The sequence below is a fragment of the Haemaphysalis longicornis genome, unplaced genomic scaffold (genome assembly GCF_048455015.1).
Source record: "Haemaphysalis longicornis isolate Haplotype H1 unplaced genomic scaffold, Haemaphysalis longicornis Haplotype H1 scaffold_2, whole genome shotgun sequence".
Taxonomy (NCBI): domain Eukaryota; kingdom Metazoa; phylum Arthropoda; class Arachnida; order Ixodida; family Ixodidae; genus Haemaphysalis; species Haemaphysalis longicornis.
This window is the reverse complement of record NW_027526295.1, coordinates 125,114,428-125,134,902: the sequence shown is the minus strand read 5'-3', so window position 1 is coordinate 125,134,902 and position 20,475 is coordinate 125,114,428. Positions and strand designations below refer to the sequence as shown.

Genomic DNA, 20,475 nt, shown 5'->3' with positions numbered 1-20,475 from the left:
ATGTTACTCTTTTTCTTTCGCCCTTGTCGCTTTGCGGCTGGTATGCATGCTTCGCCATACTTTACCACGTAATCCAAGTGCACGCATTGGACAACAATGAAGCGTGACCCACTGAATGGAAGCTAAGAAGCACAACAGAGCACACACCCTTGCTCAGAAGTCCACTGCGGGTGCCTCGAACAGACTGCGAAAAATTGGCGTCTTCAGCCACATAGTCATAGTTGGCGGTACCATTATGACGGACAAACCAAAAGTACGCTTATCGGTCACCAGAACTTGATGGCTTTCCAACCAAATTTGCAGGGAAGCCGAAAAAAACGACCCATTTGTAATTTCGAAACGGTGCCATCGTTATTAAGGTAGGAGTTGTGCGGACACCCATTGATGAACAAGAGCGCTTGTTGCGCTGCTCATGATTTGTGATTGTTAATCAATGCCCTGAGTTGGCTTGATGCTGACCGCGAAGTTACGTTTTCGGCACCTTTTAACCCCTGGTAGCTGTTTTGTGAATGAAACTATACCGATGACAAAATGCAGACCGCATTACCACCTCATCCACACAAATGCAAAAAAAATTGAATATTCTGAAAACGGCGAGAAGTTAAATTGAAGGAAAAGGGGTTCACATTGCAGAAGAAAGGATATTTTTTCCTATGACAACTCATTCTGAATATAACTGTCCAACAAAAACTATTTTACTCATATTTGTACTTCGCGTATCCACTTTTTTTTGCGATAGAATGCCCGTTGGCATAAAAATAACTTATTTAAAAATATACATGGGCCCCGGTCTCTCGAAGGAAGTCAAGAAGGGAGCGGTGGTGGGGTCCCCAGAGCCACCGCTGAAGGTCGGGGGGTCTTCCAGGATGGAGGCCTGTGCCTCTCAGGTGTCGCTTTCTGGCTGAGGCCAGTGAAGGACACGCCCATATGAGATGGTCCGCGTCAGCTTGTGCGGCCGGAGCTGTGCGCTTGGTCAGTGTATGATTTGCTGCTCAGGCAAATGTTCGACGCTAAAGAGTTGGAAGCCATTTGCGTATAAAACGTCAAAAAACTAAACACGTCTCAAAGATGGTGCAGCCGACATAGGATTGGCCAACTAAAGAGTGAGCTCACCTGTGCTGGACCAACACGTGGCGCCCCGGAGTCGCCCACTCGAACCCCATGAACTGGCTCACCGACATGAAGTACTCCAGCGGGTTAGTGAATCCAATCTCCGACTTGATCTGAACACATATTTACAGTCACAAGTTTAGCTGGTTAAGACTTGGTCTAAAAACGAACCTTAGTCTGCCCTGATAACGCTAAAAAGTCATAGCCGTAAATCTTCATTAAGTGCTAAAAAAAGGTTTAGTCAGGCGTGTAAAATAGCCGTACGTAGAACAGTATAGTGCAGGTTTGAAACCGAACGTTCGTGTCATCCTAATCGCGTAAAATTGAGGTCACTGAAATGGAATAGCAATAACGAAGTTTACTTACGTTTCAGGAAGCAGACGTGCCTTCAACAGAGTAACATACAGACTGTAATCTTATCTTGGATCATATGTCATTGCATGTCTTCGTTGTATTTTCCTCAGACGAAGCAAGTCCGCTTACCGAAATGCAAGAAAACGTCTAAGCTTTGTTTTTTTGTATTCACCTGTGCCCGAGTTTTCGTTCATGCACACACGCACACATACACATAAACACACACACGCGCGCCATCACTCACGCACGCACATGCGCGTGCCCGTGTGTACATGTACATATATATTGCCGCGAACCATACATTGGGTTTGTTTATTTGTGTTTTGCTTTTACCGCCCGGCTGCGCCGGTCTGTGTTATCTCTGCGCCAAGGGAAGCGCGTGTTCCATTCTTTCTTTCTGTGCCGCATGTGTTATCTGTCGTGATAGGGAGAGCATTCCGATCTAACGTGAACAGCCCAGAATAATCTTCTTGGATCTACTATGTTCTCGATGTGAATCGACGTTTCGAGAACCACGCGCGCCGAAAGATAAAAAGCCTGCAGTGCGAACGCCGGAGCATTCGATTCTGCGACGCTCGCTGACGCAAGTCACTTTGTTGACCGCTGCTTCGCCGCCTCTGTATTCTTTTGAGTTGTTAGGGGAGCACAAGTTCGCTCCAATAAACTTGTTTCTCCTGCAAGACAACTGCGTCGTCCTTGGCTTCGTGACATCTGGTGGAGGTGCGGGGTACGCACCCTTCATGCCCACTACAACCTCGAAAAGCCGCCAAGCCAGTCCAACAAGAGCCAGCCCCCGCCTGCAAGATTTACCACCCGAGTTCGGTTTGATGCCAGAAGGGCCCAAGAAAAGGAACGCTGCAACCAACACCATGGTACAAGAAACAACGTCGCCAATCATGCTGCAGCAGCCCCGGGAACCGCCATCGTTCCGGGGAGCCCCCGCTGAAGATCCAGAGGAATGGTTGGAGAAGCTGGAGCGCGTGCGGATCTTCAACAGGTGGGACGATGAAGAAACCTTCCGGCATGTTTTCTTTTACTTGGAGGATGCAGCCCGAACTTGGTTTGAAAACCACGAGAGCGCCTTGACCGACTGGACGCAATTCAAAAGCGAGTTCCTTAAGACCTTCACGACCGTGGTGAGAAAAGAACGAGCTGCGATTTTACTGGAAACTCGAACGCAACACCCGAACGAAGGAGTCGTAATCTTCGTCGAGGAAATGAAGCGACTTTTCCGCCGTGCGGACCCAGGAATGACGGAAGAAAAGAAACTACGGTTTCTGATGCGAGGTGTGAAGCAAGAGCTCTTCGCGTGCCTTGTTCGCAACCCCCCCAAGACCGTGTCCGAATTCGCGTCTGAGGCCGCCGCGATGGAGAAGACGCTCGAAATCCGAACGAGGCAGTACGACCGCCCAATCAATGCGCTGGTTTCGGAGACGCTTGGTGCCAGCGCTATCAACTCCGACTCACTACGCGACACTATCCGCGAAATAGTGAGGGAGGAGCTGCGGAAACTGCTCCCGACGCCGCCGCAACCACAAGTCGCTTCTCTTACCGACGTCATTAGAGAAGAAGTGCAGCAAGCGCTGGGAACTTCAACGACGCCAGTAGCACCTCGCGAGCCGCAAGCCATGACCTACGCGGCTGCTGTACATCGCCCTCGCCCACCTGCACCCTATCGTCACGAGGCTCCGTACCGTCGTCCCCTCTCGCCGGCCCGACCACCTGCGGCGCAACCCCCTGCCCCAAGGAAGACCGACGTGTGGCGAACGTCCGACAATCGTCCGCTGTGCTACCACTGCGGAGAGGCCGACCACGTCTACCGTCGCTGCCCCTACAGGAGGCTCGGTTTGCGAGGGTTCTCCGTCGACGCACCCCGCCCCCGAACTGGCCAGCGCCCATCGGAGATCGAAGAGTACCTGTCCAACACCAGCCGTCGACCAGCCCGTTTCAACCGTTCGCCGTCACCCTACCCATACCAGTCGCCGAACCGCCGTAGCAATGCTGAGTTCTCACGTGGAAGGTCCCCCAGCCCACGCGGGGGAAACTAAAAGATGCAACTTCTGGAGGTAAAGTTGCACGATCGCGGAAAAATGAAAACCCTCCAACGACGCAACGACTCGCGGAAGACAGTGACTCACAACATGCCCTCATCCCGACGACCCGACCCAGACCTGACGAGACTCCCGTACACGACGACAGCTATACGCCGCGACGCGCAGCCGACCGGACCGAGACGTCCGCTGAGAAGACGATGACAACGACGACGCACAGTGCCCGACCATCAACACGCACAAGCCGAGATGCGACGCCCCGACGCACCCGGAACTCGAGGAAGGCGGCATCCGACGTCAAGGTGTCCATCGACGGCTTTGATGTAGTCGCCCTCGTAGACACGGGAGCCGACTACTCCGTGTTGAGCGGACCATTTGCGTCTAAACTGAAGAAAGTTATGACCAGATGGGACGGTCCGCACATACGCACAGCAGGAGGCCACCTCGTGACGCCAAGTGGAACGTGCACATCGCGCGTCACCATAGACGGCACGACGTACCCTGCGGTGTTCGTCGTTTTGCCCAACTGCTCCCGCGACGTAATCCTCGGAATGGACTTTTTGACGGACAACGGCGCAATAATCGATCTGCAGACGAAGTCGATAACTTTTTCCTCCGACCACTCCATGACGCCGGAATCGAACCCCGAAATCCGTGCAGCTGTAAGGATCGCCGATGATCACGTCACCCTGCCACCCCGCGCAAGCTTGATGGTCGCAGTCTACTGTGAAGATGCTGCTCCTGACGTCGACGCTATCGTAGACACCGATCAAAGGGTGCTTCTCAACCGTGGTGTGTCGGTCGCAAGAGGCATTGCGCGCTTCAAGGGACACCAATCCCACATTTTGGTTACGAATTTCACCGAGGAGTACCAGCATTTAAACAAGGGCGCGGCAATTGCATTCCTCGAACAAGCGCAAGAAGCAAGTGACGTGATCGCGGTCGCCGACTTTGAGCGCACACCCGTTGAAACCTTCAAGCTCCCGCAGCCTTTCGACGTGAATCCGGCGCTACCGCAAGAACAACGGAACAAGTTATCGGCTTTGCTGCGTCGCTATAGCGAATGCTTTTCGTCGAGCGCAAAACTACGTCAGACCCCTCTAGCGAAGCACCGAATAATAACCGAAGATGGAGCCCGACCCACCCGACAGTCACCGTACCGCGTCTCTTCACACGAACGGAAAGCCATCCGGACTCAAGTCGACGACATGCTCAGCGACGACATTATACAGCCCTCGAAAAGCCCCTGGGCTGCGCCCGTCGTACTCGTAAAGAAAAAAGACGGCACATTAAGGTTTTGTGTTGACTACCGGCGACTGAACAAAATCACGAAAAAGGACGTGTACCCCCTCCCCCGAATCGACGACGCCCTCGACCACCTCTGCCACGCGAAGTACTTCTCATCGATGGACCTGAAGACCGGCTACTGGCAAATTGAAGTGGACGAGAGAGACCGAGAGAAGACTGCATTTATAACCCCAGACGGCCTATACGAGTTCAAGGTGATGCCGTTTGGGCTGTGCACAGCACCAGCGACGTTTCAAAGAGTCATGGACACTGTGCTAGCTGGCCTTAAGTGGCACACCTGCCTCGTATACCTCGACGACGTAGTGGTATTCGCCCGGACTTTCGACGAACACCTTGCAAGGTTGGAGTCTGTACTCGAGGCCATTCGTACGTCGGGGTTGACACTGAAGCCTGAAAAGTGCCGTTTCGCATACGGGGAACTCAAGTTCTTGGGCCACGTCGTCAACGCCGCGGGAGTCCTACCTGACCCGGCAAAAACTTCAGCCATTGCGAACTTCCCAAGGCCGAAAGACAAGAAGGGCGTGCGAAGATTTCTCGGGCTGTGCGCATACTACCGGCGCTTCGTCGCAAACTTCGCACGCATTGCAGAGCCACTCACGCCCTTGACGAAAGATAGCACCCCTTTTAGCTGGGAAAACGACCAAGAAAAAGCATTCTGCGAGCTGCAAAAATGCCTGCAAAGACCGCCCGTGCTCGCTCATTTCGACGAAAATGCCGAAACGGAAATGCACACGGACGCCAGTGATATAGGCTTGGGTGCCGTCCTTGTCCAAAAGCAAAGCGGCTGCGAAAGGGTAATCGCCTATGCCAGCCGTGGTCTGTCGAAGGAGGAGAAAAACTATTCTGCCTCTGAGAAAGAGTGCCTGGCTATTATATGGGCGATTTCAAAATTTCGCCCATACGTGTATGGAAGGCCATTCAAGGTTGTAACAGACCACCATGCGCTGTGTTGGCTCGCCAATTTGAAGGACCCCTCTGGCCGTCTTGGGTGGTGGAGCTTGCGCCTGCAGGAGTTCGACGTTACAGTCGTTTATAAATCCGGCAGGAAACACTCCGACGCCGACTGCCTGTCCCGCGCCCCCGTCGACCCACCACCACAAGACGCTGACGAAGACAGCGCGTTCTTCGGGATCGTGACGGAGAGCGACCTAGCCGCCCAGCAGCGTGCCGACCCCGACTTACGCGTCATAATCGAGTACCTCGAGGGATGCAACGTTGCCGTTCCTAGGACCTTCAAACGCAGCTTACCAGCATTCAGCCTGAGAAACTCCGTCCTCGTGAAGAAGAATTTCAGCACCGCAACAAGAGCGAATTACCTTCTCGTCATCCCCGCGGACCTTCGTGACGAAATTTTGGAAGCGTGCCACGACGACCCGTCTTCCGGACATCTCGGCACAGCGCGCACTATTGGAAAAATCAAGGCGAGGTACTACTGGCCCGGCCTTACCTCTGACGTCACCCACTACGTCCGGAGCTGCCGTGACTGCCAACGACGAAAAACGCCGCCGACAAGACCCGCCGGACTTCTGCAACCGATCGCCGTCCCATCGAGACCATTTCAACAGATTGGAATGGACCTTTTAGGCCCGTTCCCTACGTCACGATCACAGAACAAGTGGATTGTCGTAGCGACAGACTACATGACGCGCTACGCAGAGACCGCCGCTCTTCCGAGGGGGACTGCACAAGAAGTGGCAAAGTTCTTTATAAGCCAAGTTGTGCTGCGACATGGAGCCCCGGAAGTCCTAATCACCGACCGCGGAACGGCATTTACTGCGGAGCTGATGCAAGGAGTATTACGCTACAGCAACACGGATCACCGAAGAACGACGGCGTACCACCCCCAAACGAACGGACTAACAGAACGTCTGAACAAGACAATCGCAGATATGCTGTCAATGTACGTTGACGTTGAACATAAGACTTGGGACGAAGTGCTCCCGTATGTCACGTTTGCGTACAACACGGCTATCCAGGAGACGACGCAGCTGACGCCGTTCGAGCTTGTCTACGGTAGAAGGCCAACTACGATGCTCGACGCCATGCTTCCGCACGTAGAAGACGACGACCTCAACGCCGACGTTCACGGATATCTTCAACGTGCGGAGGAGGCCCGCCAGCTCGCTCGAGTTCGTATAACGGACCAGCAGCTGGTGGATGCGGGCCGCTACAACCTCCGACGCCGAGACGCCGAGTACCAACCAGGGGATCGTGTGTGGGTTTGGACTCCCATCCGACGACGCGGACTCAGTGAGAAGCTCCTGCGACGGTATTTTGGACCCTACAAGATTCTACGACGTGTTGGCCAACTTACCTACGAAGTGATCCCCGATGGTGACTCCGGCACATCACGACGACGCACGCGGCCTGAAGTCGTCCACGTGGTTCGCTTAAAACCTTTCTACGGACGATGACGAACTTTTATTTTCATTTGTTCGGACTGTCGCTTATGTTAGCATCGGGTCGATGCACTCTTAGAGGGGGGGTAATGCCGCGAACCATACATTGGGTTTGTTTATTTGTGTTTTGCTTTTACCGCCCGGCTGCGCCGGTCTGTGTTATCTCTGCGCCAAGGGAAGCGCGTGTTCCATTCTTTCTTTCTGTGCCGCATGTGTTATCTGTCGTGATAGGGAGAGCATTCCGATCTAACGTGAACAGCCCAGAATAATCTTCTTGGATCTACTATGTTCTCGATGTGAATCGACGTTTCGAGAACCACGCGCGCCGAAAGATAAAAAGCCTGCAGTGCGAACGCCGGAGCATTCGATTCTGCGACGCTCGCTGACGCAAGTCACTTTGTTGACCGCTGCTTCGCCGCCTCTGTATTCTTTTGAGTTGTTAGGGGAGCACAAGTTCGCTCCAATAAACTTGTTTCTCCTGCAAGACAACTGCGTCGTCCTTGGCTTCGTGACAATATAAAGGGACGTTGCTCTGTGTGCAAGAGATTCGTTTACCTTTGCTGTACTGCTGCCTTATTTAAACGAACGCCATATACAGGCTACAAATAATCAAGGTAACGTGTCTGTGTTCCTGTAGGGGTTGGCAGGATTCCAGTAGCGATAAAAGCCGACAACAAAAGGCGAGTTTGTCACTTCAATGCCTAATATAACCAGGTGAGTGCATACTGCGGTGCCAACGCGTTAGTTCTACAGCGACAATTCTTACATAAATGAGGACGCAAGAATTGTCACAGAGTATGGCTGATACAATATTTCCCTTCCTTTTGTGCCTAATCAGCTCATTCGTGTTGGAACATACGAGACCACAAATTTGGTACAGTAAAAGCTCGTAATTTGAACCCGAAGGGGTGCCGTCAGTTCGAATTTCTCAAATTTTGAACTGATGAAGGTTAACAACAACCCTGCATTTCAGTTGGGAAGCCGTAGGGCGTGACTTCTTGATGCTTGAAAGGCCCATAATTGTGGCCTGCCTTCGGTCCTTGAAGGTGACAGTAAGCACCTTGTGGTCTAACAAACAAATGTAGCGGAAAGTCTCATCTTCCTCTTGAAAACTGGAGAACAGACGGGCGGAATTTGACTTGGCCGTCGCTACTTAGCTGACGGTCGCCCTATCCTTCGTCCTCGTCCCCTTTGCTGTCACTGACAGCGACTGTTCCTGCGCTCCTGACGTGTGATTCATGCCCTCATGTCAGCGCACCACACACCCCCGTACTCGCGTCCGCATCGACCGAGTTCGCAAACGATGCGCCTTCCAAAACGCCCCTCATAGAGGATTTAGGCTGATTTTGTCCTATTCTGCCTTCTCCGTTCAACGCAGCCTCATGTGCAGGCACAGGGTGCGTTTCTCTGGCCGCGTGCCGGGCGCTAATGCCGGTCGCCAATAACGAGTCGCCCTTGGGTTACTCGTGTTTGAATTAACGGACTTCTTTACACAATCTTCCAGGGAGACTTGGGCAGACCTAATTGTAGATTTCCAATGATCTATAATTTACTGTATCTAGAAGAACGACATGTAATATTGCTGGTAAACGCACACCCTTCGTATTCGTTCGGTCTTCGTAAATTACAAAATTAAGTATCAGAGAATAAAAGATCTGATATAGGTAACCAGAGTGGCACCTACTGCTCTATTGGTATGCGGCACACCGTGCGTGTTTATGTAATTGGGCGCTTCAACTCCAACCGCCTCATTTCTTGGAATAAGTGTGAGGAGAAATTCAAAGCACCTTTTCGCATGAGAACCTACCGTTCTGGCCAAGTCAAGCACCAGCCGGTTTGTAGAGCACGGAGGGGAATAAAAAGAGCGCACACCTACATTTTGGGCCTGCACAGAAGAGCAAATCACGGCGACCAGCCTTTAGGGTCAGTAGGAAAACACGGTAACTGTTTCCTGCTTTTCAGAGACGTGTGGAAATTCAGGAACTGTAAGTGGTTATACACTGTGCTTCTTTTCATATCGCAATACGAGCGGCGTTGGCAGATTTGGGGGCAGGATTTGATAAATGCAGTTCATGCACGGGATGTCTATTCTAACTCATAGCACATTTACAAGCCTTTGGTGCAGGATGAAAATTCTTGCTACAGGGCAAATTTTTTCCTTGCACTGAATCAGTGTTTCAATAATATCTATCGATAAATGTCGTCTCCAGAGTGAAAATGTTTAATACCGAATTAATGACGGAACGTTTTAATTCTCGTGGGAACATCATGAGCCGAGAAGTGTGTAAACAACGTTTCAAAGAAGAAATGTGTTACGTCGACTGGACGAGTATCGGATCCCGAGCTCAAATTTAAGGCAACAAATTACAGATTCAACATTCCTGTAATGATAGTGTTGTGGATAATGGATAAAAGAAGTGATCGCAGGGAAACAGAGGCGATGCTCGTGCATAGACTTGGGCAGCTGGTTCTCATCAGCGTAGCGAACGGAAGACTGTGCCTACGTTGGTTCTGCCACACTCTGGTTCCGTGCAACCCGGCAGCCCAGAGGAGAGCTGATTTCAAGGTGCAGACTTTGAGGCACGCCAGACCTGGCGTTGCCTTGAATCTACTCCTTTCCTCAGATCTTGTCCTTAATGTTGCCCGCCGTCTGAGCTTTGGCCGCAGACTCAGCTTTTGCCCTCTTCTGGCTTTGCCCCATCTGCCGTGGGTAAGGTACAGTGCCGTCGTGAAGCTGTCAGGCGTAGCCCCTATTTGTTTACTTTTGCAATATCCGAGCACGCAGACCGCCCAGATTCATTTGCACTTATTCCTCATCAAGAGCAAGTGCGATGACATGGGGGCCCTCCACAAGCACATCCAAGAGGACCTTGTCTTGGACGAATCTGACGCTGAGTTGATCGCTAGCCGCGAGTGAGACGCCAAAGTGTGGTTAGGTCCGCACGAATGTCTGCTTCGCCACATCATTCAGTGTTCCGTCCCGTGTGGACGCTCAGTTAACCGAAACGCCGAGCCCTTACTACACCGTCGTCAAGTACGGGAAGGCCACAATACCACTGCGCTTTCGGGGAACAGCAAGATCACCGCGGGGACTGCCTAGGTGGCGCGCATTGACGGAGCCTGTGAGACGCGCTTCTTTTCCCCAGCGTTTTTACAGGTGGGAAAGATGCGGCACTTCTGGGCCACGTCACAGAGCATGAACCGGATTTCCTTGAGAAACGACTGGATGCTGGCATCCGCTCACCAAGAAATGACTGTGTCGTCCTCATGGACGGCCAATCCCACGGCCTCTCCAGGGAACGCAGACGCATGATTTAAGATGATGGGAATGACCCTGGCCCTGCCAGCTTGGCCAGCATAGACATGCCAATCGTCGCTGCCACTCATAAGCGTTTCCCCGCTGATACACCTATTGCGGAGACCACCCGCGGTGAGAATTTCCCCGGCCCCCGGAGATCCCCGGAGACCACACAGCCCACACAAGATGCCGTTATCGGATCATCCGGGATGAGCTAATTTTCGAGCACTAGACTCTCAGCAGTAGTTTATACGCTCATCTCAATGGAAGTGGGCAGTCTTTTTTAACTGCCAACATCGTTGGTTCGGGTGCTGCGGACAAATGAGTAGAGTTGTGGGCCGCCCGAAGCGCCAGCACTACCCACCAGAGTGCCACATGGCGAATCGCAGGGACAAGGACAATCCCATAATCACCTACCCGGGACACGCAAGGTGTTAACGCACTTCCTGTTCGGCTGCGCAAAGGGCTACCTACAGTTGAGTACTAGCCTCCAGCTAAGGACCCAGTGCGCACGCAGCCGTACCGGACCTACGGCCGCTATCCCCGGGCGTGGCTACGCTGAGGACGTGAGGCCAAGGGTGTCAAGGGACCAGTCCTCCCACTCGCGAAGTCGTGCATGAATGCGAGCACCGCAACTGGTCCCAAGGGACATTCCCCCGAGCAGAGACCACTGGCCTTCTCTATTTTCCAGTCCGTGCAACTCCGGTTTCGTAGTTTTCATTCTGACTCAACCGGAAAGTGCGCTTAAGAAATTCGCACCAACAAATGTTGAAGGTCTCTGTCGGCACGACGCGCACTGCGCAAAGCTTGATCTGTGCCGCACGGACAGCGTTCGTTGTAGGGAGACCCTCACCGCGGCTGTTTTTTCCTTATGGTACCGACCATAAGGACAAGGTAGCTATCCCTTTAGAGCTCGTACAACATACAATCCGACTGCACACTGACTACGTCATATTTAGTAGCGTAAGCTACCCTGGTCGAGGTTGAGCGGTTTCGCGTGGGGCGTGAAGGGCCGTTCTGCGCAAGAGCGAGGAGCATTGGATTGGTTCGGATAGGATAGGAGCGGATCGGATCGGATTGGCTTGGATTGTATTTGATTAAATTGGATTGTGTTGGATTGAAATCCAATCCAGTTGGAGTACGGGTGTGTAGAGAGTTGGGTCTGCACACTCGCCGGTCTGCGCATTCCAGATGAGTGACGTCATACCCGCGGCAGACGCACTGGCGCCGGCGCGTGCCTAGTTGTGCGCCTCCGTTGTTCAGAGGCTAAGTCTGACGCTGCACAGGAGCCGCTTGATAGCCGTTTCGCGTGTCTCCTGGAGATCTGTGCTGCGCATGCGCGAGGAGCAGTGACTGGACTGGACTGGACTGGATTAGATTGGATTGGACGGCACTGTATTGGATTGAATTGGATTGGATTGGAAATCGTTTTAGCAGCAGTAAGCATAATCAGGTCATCGTAGACAACCAGGAAACCTAAGAGTAACGAGCTGAACCTTAGCTCACGCCACGTATACCCTGACATAGCCGAGCCAAGCCACTGCTAATTTTTTTTTTACTCCTGCGAAGGTATTTATTCCATCTTTCCATCTTTACAGCAGTAACTCACGGTAAGAAAGTATTCAATGGTTAAATATCACGTAACCTTTATTCTCGTCAGAGTATGAATAAGTACGAAAGAGGAAGTACATTGCATTTTTCTTGCCGCAAATATTCACAACCATTTAAGTGTGACGTATGCATGTACCCCATGGACAATTCGGTTTTCGATTCCCCTGCGTTTGGCATCCAGGGATGTGTGTGCCTGGTTTGGTTTCGGAGGCGATGCAGCGATCACCTTGCGTAGTGTTGTTGATTTCGAGATGTTAATTACTTACAACGTTTTTGTTTTCACGAGCTGCAAAGCGACCTGCACAAGGATATGTCGTGTTTTCAGTCATAGAAAAACTGAGACTAGTGCAGGTGGTGGTTGGTTTTATGTATGCAAGTGCGACGAGTGTCTTCGCACGAGAAGAACCTTTACTAGCCACTTTTCTGTCATAATAGGTAATCAGAAGCGGTAAGGGTCCATACATTGAGATAATCTTAAAGGGTTTAAAGTTCCTGCACTTTTGTTTCACCTGTTCCAGACTTCAGTTTTCTAGCGTATTTATGCCTCCATGGCGAACGCAGAAATGAATGTGACATAGCAGCAACATACAGTCACTGTAGTCTCACTTACCCGCCTAATGAGAATGTGCCGTGTCCATGGGTCAACACGTTGAATGAACGTGACTTGATCAATAAAGGCGGAGCGCACTTCCTCGGCAATCACGTCAGCCTGTTGGGCGTGACACACACACAAAAAAAACACAGGCAAAGAACGAAATAAATCGGAAAGGCACACAACCAATTCACAGATTTGTCTTTGTAGATGTTTTTAAGCACATAAAATGCGGTTCAAGAATGGCGGGTTTGCACTGCAGTCGACAAGATGTAATTGCTCCTGTTTATGTACAGGGTGGTCATGTAAGCTATCACAAAATACACCCATCTTTTGCAAACCGGAGGAATGTGCCGCTCGGCATCTCGCCGCTTTTGAAGCAGCTGTTGCGTCCACTACATGGTCACAAACCATCTGGCACGGACTGAGCCGCGTTGTTTTCTTGCACCCAAATCATTTTGCCCGCTGAAGAACGGGAACTGTGTGTGCAGAGCAAATGATGTTCTCAGTTTTAATACTTGAAGCAGTTAACCCGCGAAAGACCTACATAAAAGGGTAATAAATACCCAGGTTAGACCTCCAGTGTATGTCCTAAGCTATGCAGTGTGCTATATCAAATCGAACGATTTCAAATTTTTTCCGGACTGCAGCGGCGCTTGGTTCGCGCTCGAACTTCGCACGAAGGTCGCATTTTGTGGTATATTTGTTTAACACCGGGAACAACGGCGGTACTTCCCGTTTATTCTGAAAATAAATAAATAAATATCTTTGCCTATGGTAAAATGGCGGCCAATTTTGACGTGCAAGCTGATCTTCTAATATTGGCGCCACCTGGGGTTTGCAGAACGAAACGGGCGATGCTGGAAACAAATTTGGCGGAAGATCAAATACCTTTTTTCATGCCTAGTTACGATGATCACAAATAGTTGCGTAATAGCTGATACCAGTCTTAGTAAAATATTGCCACGGTTCATCGTTGCCAATAAACGTTGGGTTTGCTTTCTCGGCTCCTTTCACATTTTCATTTTTCGGCTAGCTCTGCCAGGTTATCCGGCCATGCGAACTCAGCCTCAAAATTCTTTCTTTGTTCCTGTTTGTTTGTCTTCGTTTTACGTGTGAAATTGTGTGCGTGCGTGTGTGTGTGTGCGCGTGAGAGAGAGAGAGAAAGAGAGTGATTGCGAAGTGTTGTAATGAGAGCTATTACTGACGAAGAAAAGGAAGCTGCAGTGTGTTGCCTGGTAACGACGAAGTCTAACCATGAAGCACGCACCTAGCTTGTTCAAGAAAAGATTTAACAGGCTGCCACCAAGCTACCCTTGTGTGCTTCGCTAACAGAACGCAGTTCAAGCGAACGGATATGTACAACGACCGTGCGGAAAGAAAACAGAAGGCGGCGTTGGGTTCTTGCCGAAGCCGTAGTAGGGGCAGGTCTGACAGAGGGTGACGGATGACGACAATTAAGGCGCGTCGCTTGAGCTTTTACTATTCTTAGGCCAGGCGAATCGCGGAAGACCCTGGGAACCTGCTGTTTCTTGTCTTCAATGGGGCAGCGTTACAGTTGGGCCTACATAAAAGGATAATAAATACCTAGGTTAGACCTTCAGTGTATGTCCTAAGCTATACAGTGTGCTACATCGTTAAATCGAACGATTTCAAATTTTTTAGGGGCCAAACCGGCGCTTGGTTCGCGCTCGATCTTCGCACAAAGGTCGCATTTTGTGGTATAGTTTGTTTACACGAATTCACCCGTGTTTGGTCGAAAACAAAACCGCATTTTGTGACCACAAGTGCGGTCAATGTTCGAGGCATCATCATCTGGTGCGGAATCTGGCTATACGGGATGATATGGGCGTTTTCTTCGACGGAACTGTCATAGCCGAGTCCTGCTTGTACTTCTTTAAAGACGATTTTTGCCCGAACTTGTGAAACAGCACGTGCATAAACAGGTTTGCATTTTTCAGCAGGATGGAGCCTGCTGCACTTTTGTTTCACCTGTTCCAGAGCACGTGTTTGAATTGAAGTGACATCGCATGTGAAATCGTTTTGGGTGTGGATTACAGCTTCGCTTTTCAATCACCTTCACAGGGTGGATTGGCGCTCATTTTTGTCTCTTTCCTAAACGCCTCGAGTGTTGCCTGTAGGGGCGCCACTGAAATCCTTCTAGCGGCCCGTTTTGAAAGCAGTTGCGGGAGTCTCCGGCCCTTTCACCACTGTCGCCGTTGCTTTCGCGGCACGTTCGCGACTGAGATTTTCGTTTGTATGCGTTGCAAACATATATTTATGTTGAGCAGTCACTCTGTTCGGAAATGTGGTGTATTTGTGAAAGTAATCTTACTTCTGCCGCGATCTTATGTGGTACATTCGGTCCGCATAAGCGCCAGGTGTGCATTACAGGCCGGTGTCGTGAAACCGGCATAATCATGGAGCTGATTGGAATTCCACTGCCCTAAAATTTACTAACAGTACCTCTGTAAGCAGCCTTCGTTAGGATGCTCATGCTACGGCTATACAGTATACAATGTAAATCGGTTTTGTATTCTTACGTAATCCAGCGGAGCCCTTATACCTGACAGCACGCCAGTAACGCTTCATATCTCAGATATTGATCACTACCCTGAACAAGGCAACGTGGCATAAATTTCACGGACATTTTACGCAATAAGTTAGATGGATAACGCAAAATTACATGCTAGAGTCAGCACAAAGAATTTGTGCCTTGGTCGTCTTATCACGAGGTGAGCCCTCGCAAACAGTGACCGTCTGCTACATACAGCCTCCGCTTATCTACGCGTCCTCGACTAAACGATGCTTCGAAACATCGTCATGTGATGCAGGGAGGCTGCAGAATTTCGCACAAAAGGTAAATCATAGAGCCTTATTAGATACTACACTCTTCCAACGACACCTTTTATCGCTTGGGAACTTACTGTATGCTTCAAAAAGTATGTCCACCGAGTGGTCAGCTGTTCGTTAAAGTCAAAAAACAAAATAATAGTGAACGCACAGCTCGTGCGTGTGATTTCTAAAACGGCCGTTACTTGATGACTTGATTTTGCTCTGCATTTGTGCACAACGATAATTTAGCGCCCCCATCCCCCCCTGTCTTGGAAAATATCAGTGCATTTCGCTTCTAGTTGGTTTATTAGAGTCCTACCTTGCTTAAAGTTAAGACGAACGTCTCTAGCATTTCGAAGCTGCTCTGGGTTTTTTCATTCTCGTACGAGCTATTATATTGCTGCACTGATTTTTTTCAATTATCGTACGAGCTATTACATTGCTCAAGATATTATTTTGCTTTCGGACTTGGCAGGCTATTTCATTTTCCGTGTTTTCATTAACTCTCCTTGGTCCTTGTTATCAGGAGGGAGTGGGCACATAGTTAACGACCCGCAGACTTGGAATATACTTAACATGTTGGTGTGGCCTCCATTCCCATAAAAGGCACAAGTTATTGTCAGGTATCGGGTAATCACATCACCGAATCTTATTTTTCTACGACGGATATATATTCGAAACAAAGCTGAATTCGTTGTCCGCGCTGCAAAACGGAACAAACCTCTCACTGGGCCAGTATGAGGTCTAAACGAGGCGACAATAGAATTCACTTGCGCCTGACATATTCGCAGGGGACAGTGATATGCTGCTGCCGTCGCCGACGCCCGTAAAAGCGGTGAAGAAGCGTGCTGTACCGCGTCTCCGGATAGCTGTTATTGGCGTTAGAGTACTCTATCAGGACGCAGCTGTTTTTTCAAGTGGCCTAAGAGTACCGTTTGCTTACAAACATGACCATAATATGTTGTTTCGGGCGCGGAAGGCCGAAGGAAGCGAAAGAGAATAAAACACTGCATGAGCAACTATCAGTTGCGCGACGGACATCCCGAAAGTGCCGCGGAGAACCGGCGGCAGGCGGCGCAGCTATCGCGAAGCTCGAGACGTAAAGCGCGATAGGCCTGGAGCTGCTCGCACGTAGTTGATCACGTTGCAGGCAGTTGTCGAACAGGTGGGATGCAAAGTGAGGCTGGCAAAAGGCGCGGATTGCTCCTACTGCAGCGTTTCACGGAAGCTCGGACGGGCAGCGCGGCGGCCCGGAGGCTAGGCGCAGCCGGCGCAGGAGCGCGTTGGCAGCCATTTGGTGACCGATCGCGCGCGCCGCTCGGAGTTCGATATATCCAGTGTTTAGTTCGTTTTAAAAATACAGTTTACACGCATAATGCCAGAGGAACCTTCAGTGTACGCTATAAAGCATTTCGTTTTATCCGAGTTCGCTATATGCGGGGTTGACTGCCCATTACCGTCAACCATCAAGATCGAATTCAACAAGTTGTGAGGTAAATATAACTTTTAACTTGTAGGTACTTGCAGTGTTGTGCTTTCTCTCAATTTAACAATACGTGAATTTGTAGAGCTAGTCCTTTATGTAATCGGAAAGGTAGTTATGCACTAAATAGTATTAGCGGCGTTCCTTTTAGTTTCATTTTCACTAAAGAGTTGGTTTCGGTTTGCTTGGAAATAAACCTTTAATTATTTTTAAAACGTTTCTACCTTGCTGCATTCAGTGTTTTGCGAGATCAACGAGCGTAGTGGTGTTAGTTCAAGGCTTTCGCTCTGTGTAGCAAACAATGAGGCGAGAGCACGGCAGCTGCTTATGAGCATATAAGGCGTAATAAGTAGCCGCAGGATGGCCTAATTACGTTAAGCGTTTCTAATTCGCAAAGAAAGCACCAAAAAGCTTGAATCTTGTTAACTGTAGGTAAAATGCGTATGTTGTTTCATGTTCATGCGATTCGCTTTCACGTGGGACTTTCAAAGCGGCTATTGCTGGAGAACCCATGCCGTACCATGACCTGTGATGACAGCGGGTTGCTGCTGATGGTCATTTCAATGGCAGCCATCATCAGGCTGGGCAGGACCTTATCCACGAGGCGTAGGCAGAGCCTCTCCTTGGGAACGGGTGAACTTCTTTTGCGGCGCGTTATCAGGAGCATGGCTGTGTCCCAGAAGTACTCCTTGTCCTTAAGGAACGGTGACAAATAAATGGCTGTGTGGAAAGCCATGTAGGCGTATACGTTGGACCTGCATGCGGGCGGACGTTATACGAGTGAATGAAGCGGCGCCAATACAGCCGTACATCTGCAAGGCACTGTGATTGCCGTGCATCGGTCTTTCATGCTCCGAATGCTACAAATAGTGAAGAACAAACACAACGCCTCGCGGCTAAAATGAATATTATATCCAGGGTACCGAAACGCGCACCATGGGAGATAAGCATCGGGAATTCTGTTCCAATTTTACGCACCGGAATACCGAATGACAGGGCTGGTTGCGTTCTTATACACTGCTTCATGTCTTTAACGACTCGTACTACTGTTTCGAAGACACTTGTCAAACATCCGCAATCGCGTTCTTGCGCTATTTTTAAGCTCTTTTTTTCATATTGCAATACAGCTTTTGCAGAATATCTTCCCATAGTTTTATGCTTACAAAAATTTCAAGACAGCTTCTAGAAATATTTTTTTATCTGGTTTGAGGCCAAAATAATCAAATTCTAGATACATGAATGGTTGCAAATAATCCAAAGATTGGTAATACGAAAGCGGTAAATTTTGAACAGCAGCCCTTTATTTCCAAACGTGCGCAAAATTTCTCATGGCTATGAAATTCGCTTATTCCTTCTTTGTCGTTGGGTGACGCGACGCGTCTGTGCTCTTCAATGGTTCGATTTTTAAGCAGATTAGGAATTGCGGAAACAAGGAACACTCACGGAGAACTTTTGATGTGAGATTCCACTTGATCAAGTTGGTCAGGATTCTTAATAATGATCATGGCGTCGCCCCGCAAGTAGTCCTCCGCGTCGTTCATCAGTTCCAGCAGCTGCCGCAGAGCGAAAGATAAATGCTTGGCGTTTACTGTTAACAGAAATGATACTAAGAATCACAGTCGCTTGTTTAAAATTTTTATTCGCGGAAACGATAAGGCGCGCATGTTGGAAATCACTACTAAGTCCAGCTTACGGCTCAGAGTCCAGCTTACCATGCTCAGAGGGGTCATGAAGACGAGGTAAAACAATTTTTTCTGGAAGAACGAGCCTCTGTTCACGCACTCAGATGCATTGTGAAAGATAAAGACGACTTTTTCTCGAAAAACAAACTGAAAATATAGACCAACTTTCAAATTTCGCGCCTAAGTGATAGGCAGGGCTGACGTGTTATGGACAAGCACTAACACATTTTTCATTACTTTGTTAACTGCGCGCTTGCATTCAAGTGACGCAACCAAACGGAGCTTAGAGGAACCACCGCAATCGTCCACTCATGTTTCTTGGCAGCGGCTGCGGTCGGCGCCGGCCAATGGCACAAACAAGATTCTCTGACGTCACAAAAAATTGGCAAAAACTAGCTAGGGAGTCGCCACTGCCGAATACGGTTTCCACAAAATTTCGCTTTTTTGTTTTTGTACACGATGAAATTGTCATTTTTGTAGCCGGGAAAAAACCGCCGTTTAGGAGCGGAGCTTGTGCAGCTGGCTGTAATGCGCGGCGCGCAACGCGTTGAAAATAACAAGAAAATGCGGAACGCTCGTAAGCGCGTGCCTCGCGGCGACTGCTGAGCTTCCCCGATTCCCGCAAAGGCTTGAGCACACACAAAAAAAAAGCTGGCGCGAACTCTGAGGAGCGCCTCGCGTGCCCTAGCAACCAACAACGCCTCAGCTGGCGCAACACCTGCTCAACGGAGCCTCGACGCGACCCCAGGAACTCCGCGTATGCCTCTTTCGCGTACGCGCCGCCGGTGCCTCCCAACTGTCGTCAAGGGCTACCGCGCATGCAACCTTGGCATGGGGAACACGACGATATCGATGCTCCCTTCCATCGATATCGTCGTGTTCCCCATGGCAGTGCCCCTCGAGAACTATGTAGACAGCGACCCTTGTTGGTGCAGTCAAACAGTCGAATTGCGTGAAAAGGCCGAGAAATGGAAGGGTAGCGGACTGTCAATATTTGCGAGGGCCTCAGTGTGTAATCTGTTTTGAATTAGCAAACTGTGGTACGTTCTACAGGTGTTACATTGTTCGCGGGCACATGTACAGGCCTTGCACAGAGTTTTTGCTGTGTTGATTTGGGAGTCGTCATGGGAGAGAACCAGCCGTACCAACCTGTTTCGGCGCGTGCGTCTTGGTGGCCTGTCATTATCGCATCTGCTTTTGCCTCAAGTGGTAAATCGTTTGTTTTTTCGGGATGTTAAGGACCCCTTTTTGTGCACTGTGTGTCAGGTGAAGTTGGCCAGAGCGCTTCCTGATTTTGTTGTAACGTTAGCTTCTTTTTCTTTTGGCGCAACGAAAGGCTACTTCCGTGAGGTGATACAAGCCACCATGTTTTTGCGTGCACGCTTCACGCTAGAGTACTTATCTAGTGTGACGCGTAAAAGATTGTATAATGACGTCGTTGATTCCGTACTTCCCGTTCCATTGTATAGATGGCTGTACCGTGTAGGGCCAGGACAGGATGTTCTTAAGCGCGTGAAACGTATGGCGATTGGCCCATGGGTTAAGACGTTTTTCTTTAAACTGTACTCGGGCGTCCTTGATGTGAAAACGTGGCAGAAGGAAAAGGGAATGTTTTTGCCGGGTGGGGTGGACTGCTACGCGTGCAGAAAACCCGAGACTGTAGAACACGTGTTTTTGGGCTGCTTGGACAGGGTCTCCTTTGGGACGTGCTTCAGCGGACACTCAAAAAAGATTTCCCCCTGGACGCTCACG

General features: G+C 50.0%; 1 protein-coding gene across 1 annotated transcript; it reads right to left on the bottom strand.

Moving 5' to 3' along the window:
• Positions 1 to 153: 153 nt before the first annotated feature.
• LOC144168274 (uncharacterized) lies at positions 154 to 18,670 on the bottom strand. The gene is made up of 6 exons (XM_077697290.1): positions 18,485 to 18,670; positions 17,562 to 17,796; positions 12,742 to 12,840; positions 9,030 to 9,107; positions 1,114 to 1,223; positions 154 to 184 (listed from the first exon to the last, which is right to left on the bottom strand). Exons 1-6 carry the CDS (start codon positions 18,580 to 18,582, stop codon positions 154 to 156), a joined length of 651 nt encoding a protein of 216 aa, XP_077553416.1. The 5' UTR covers positions 18,583 to 18,670.
• Between the last annotated feature and the right edge of the window lie 1,805 nt (positions 18,671 to 20,475).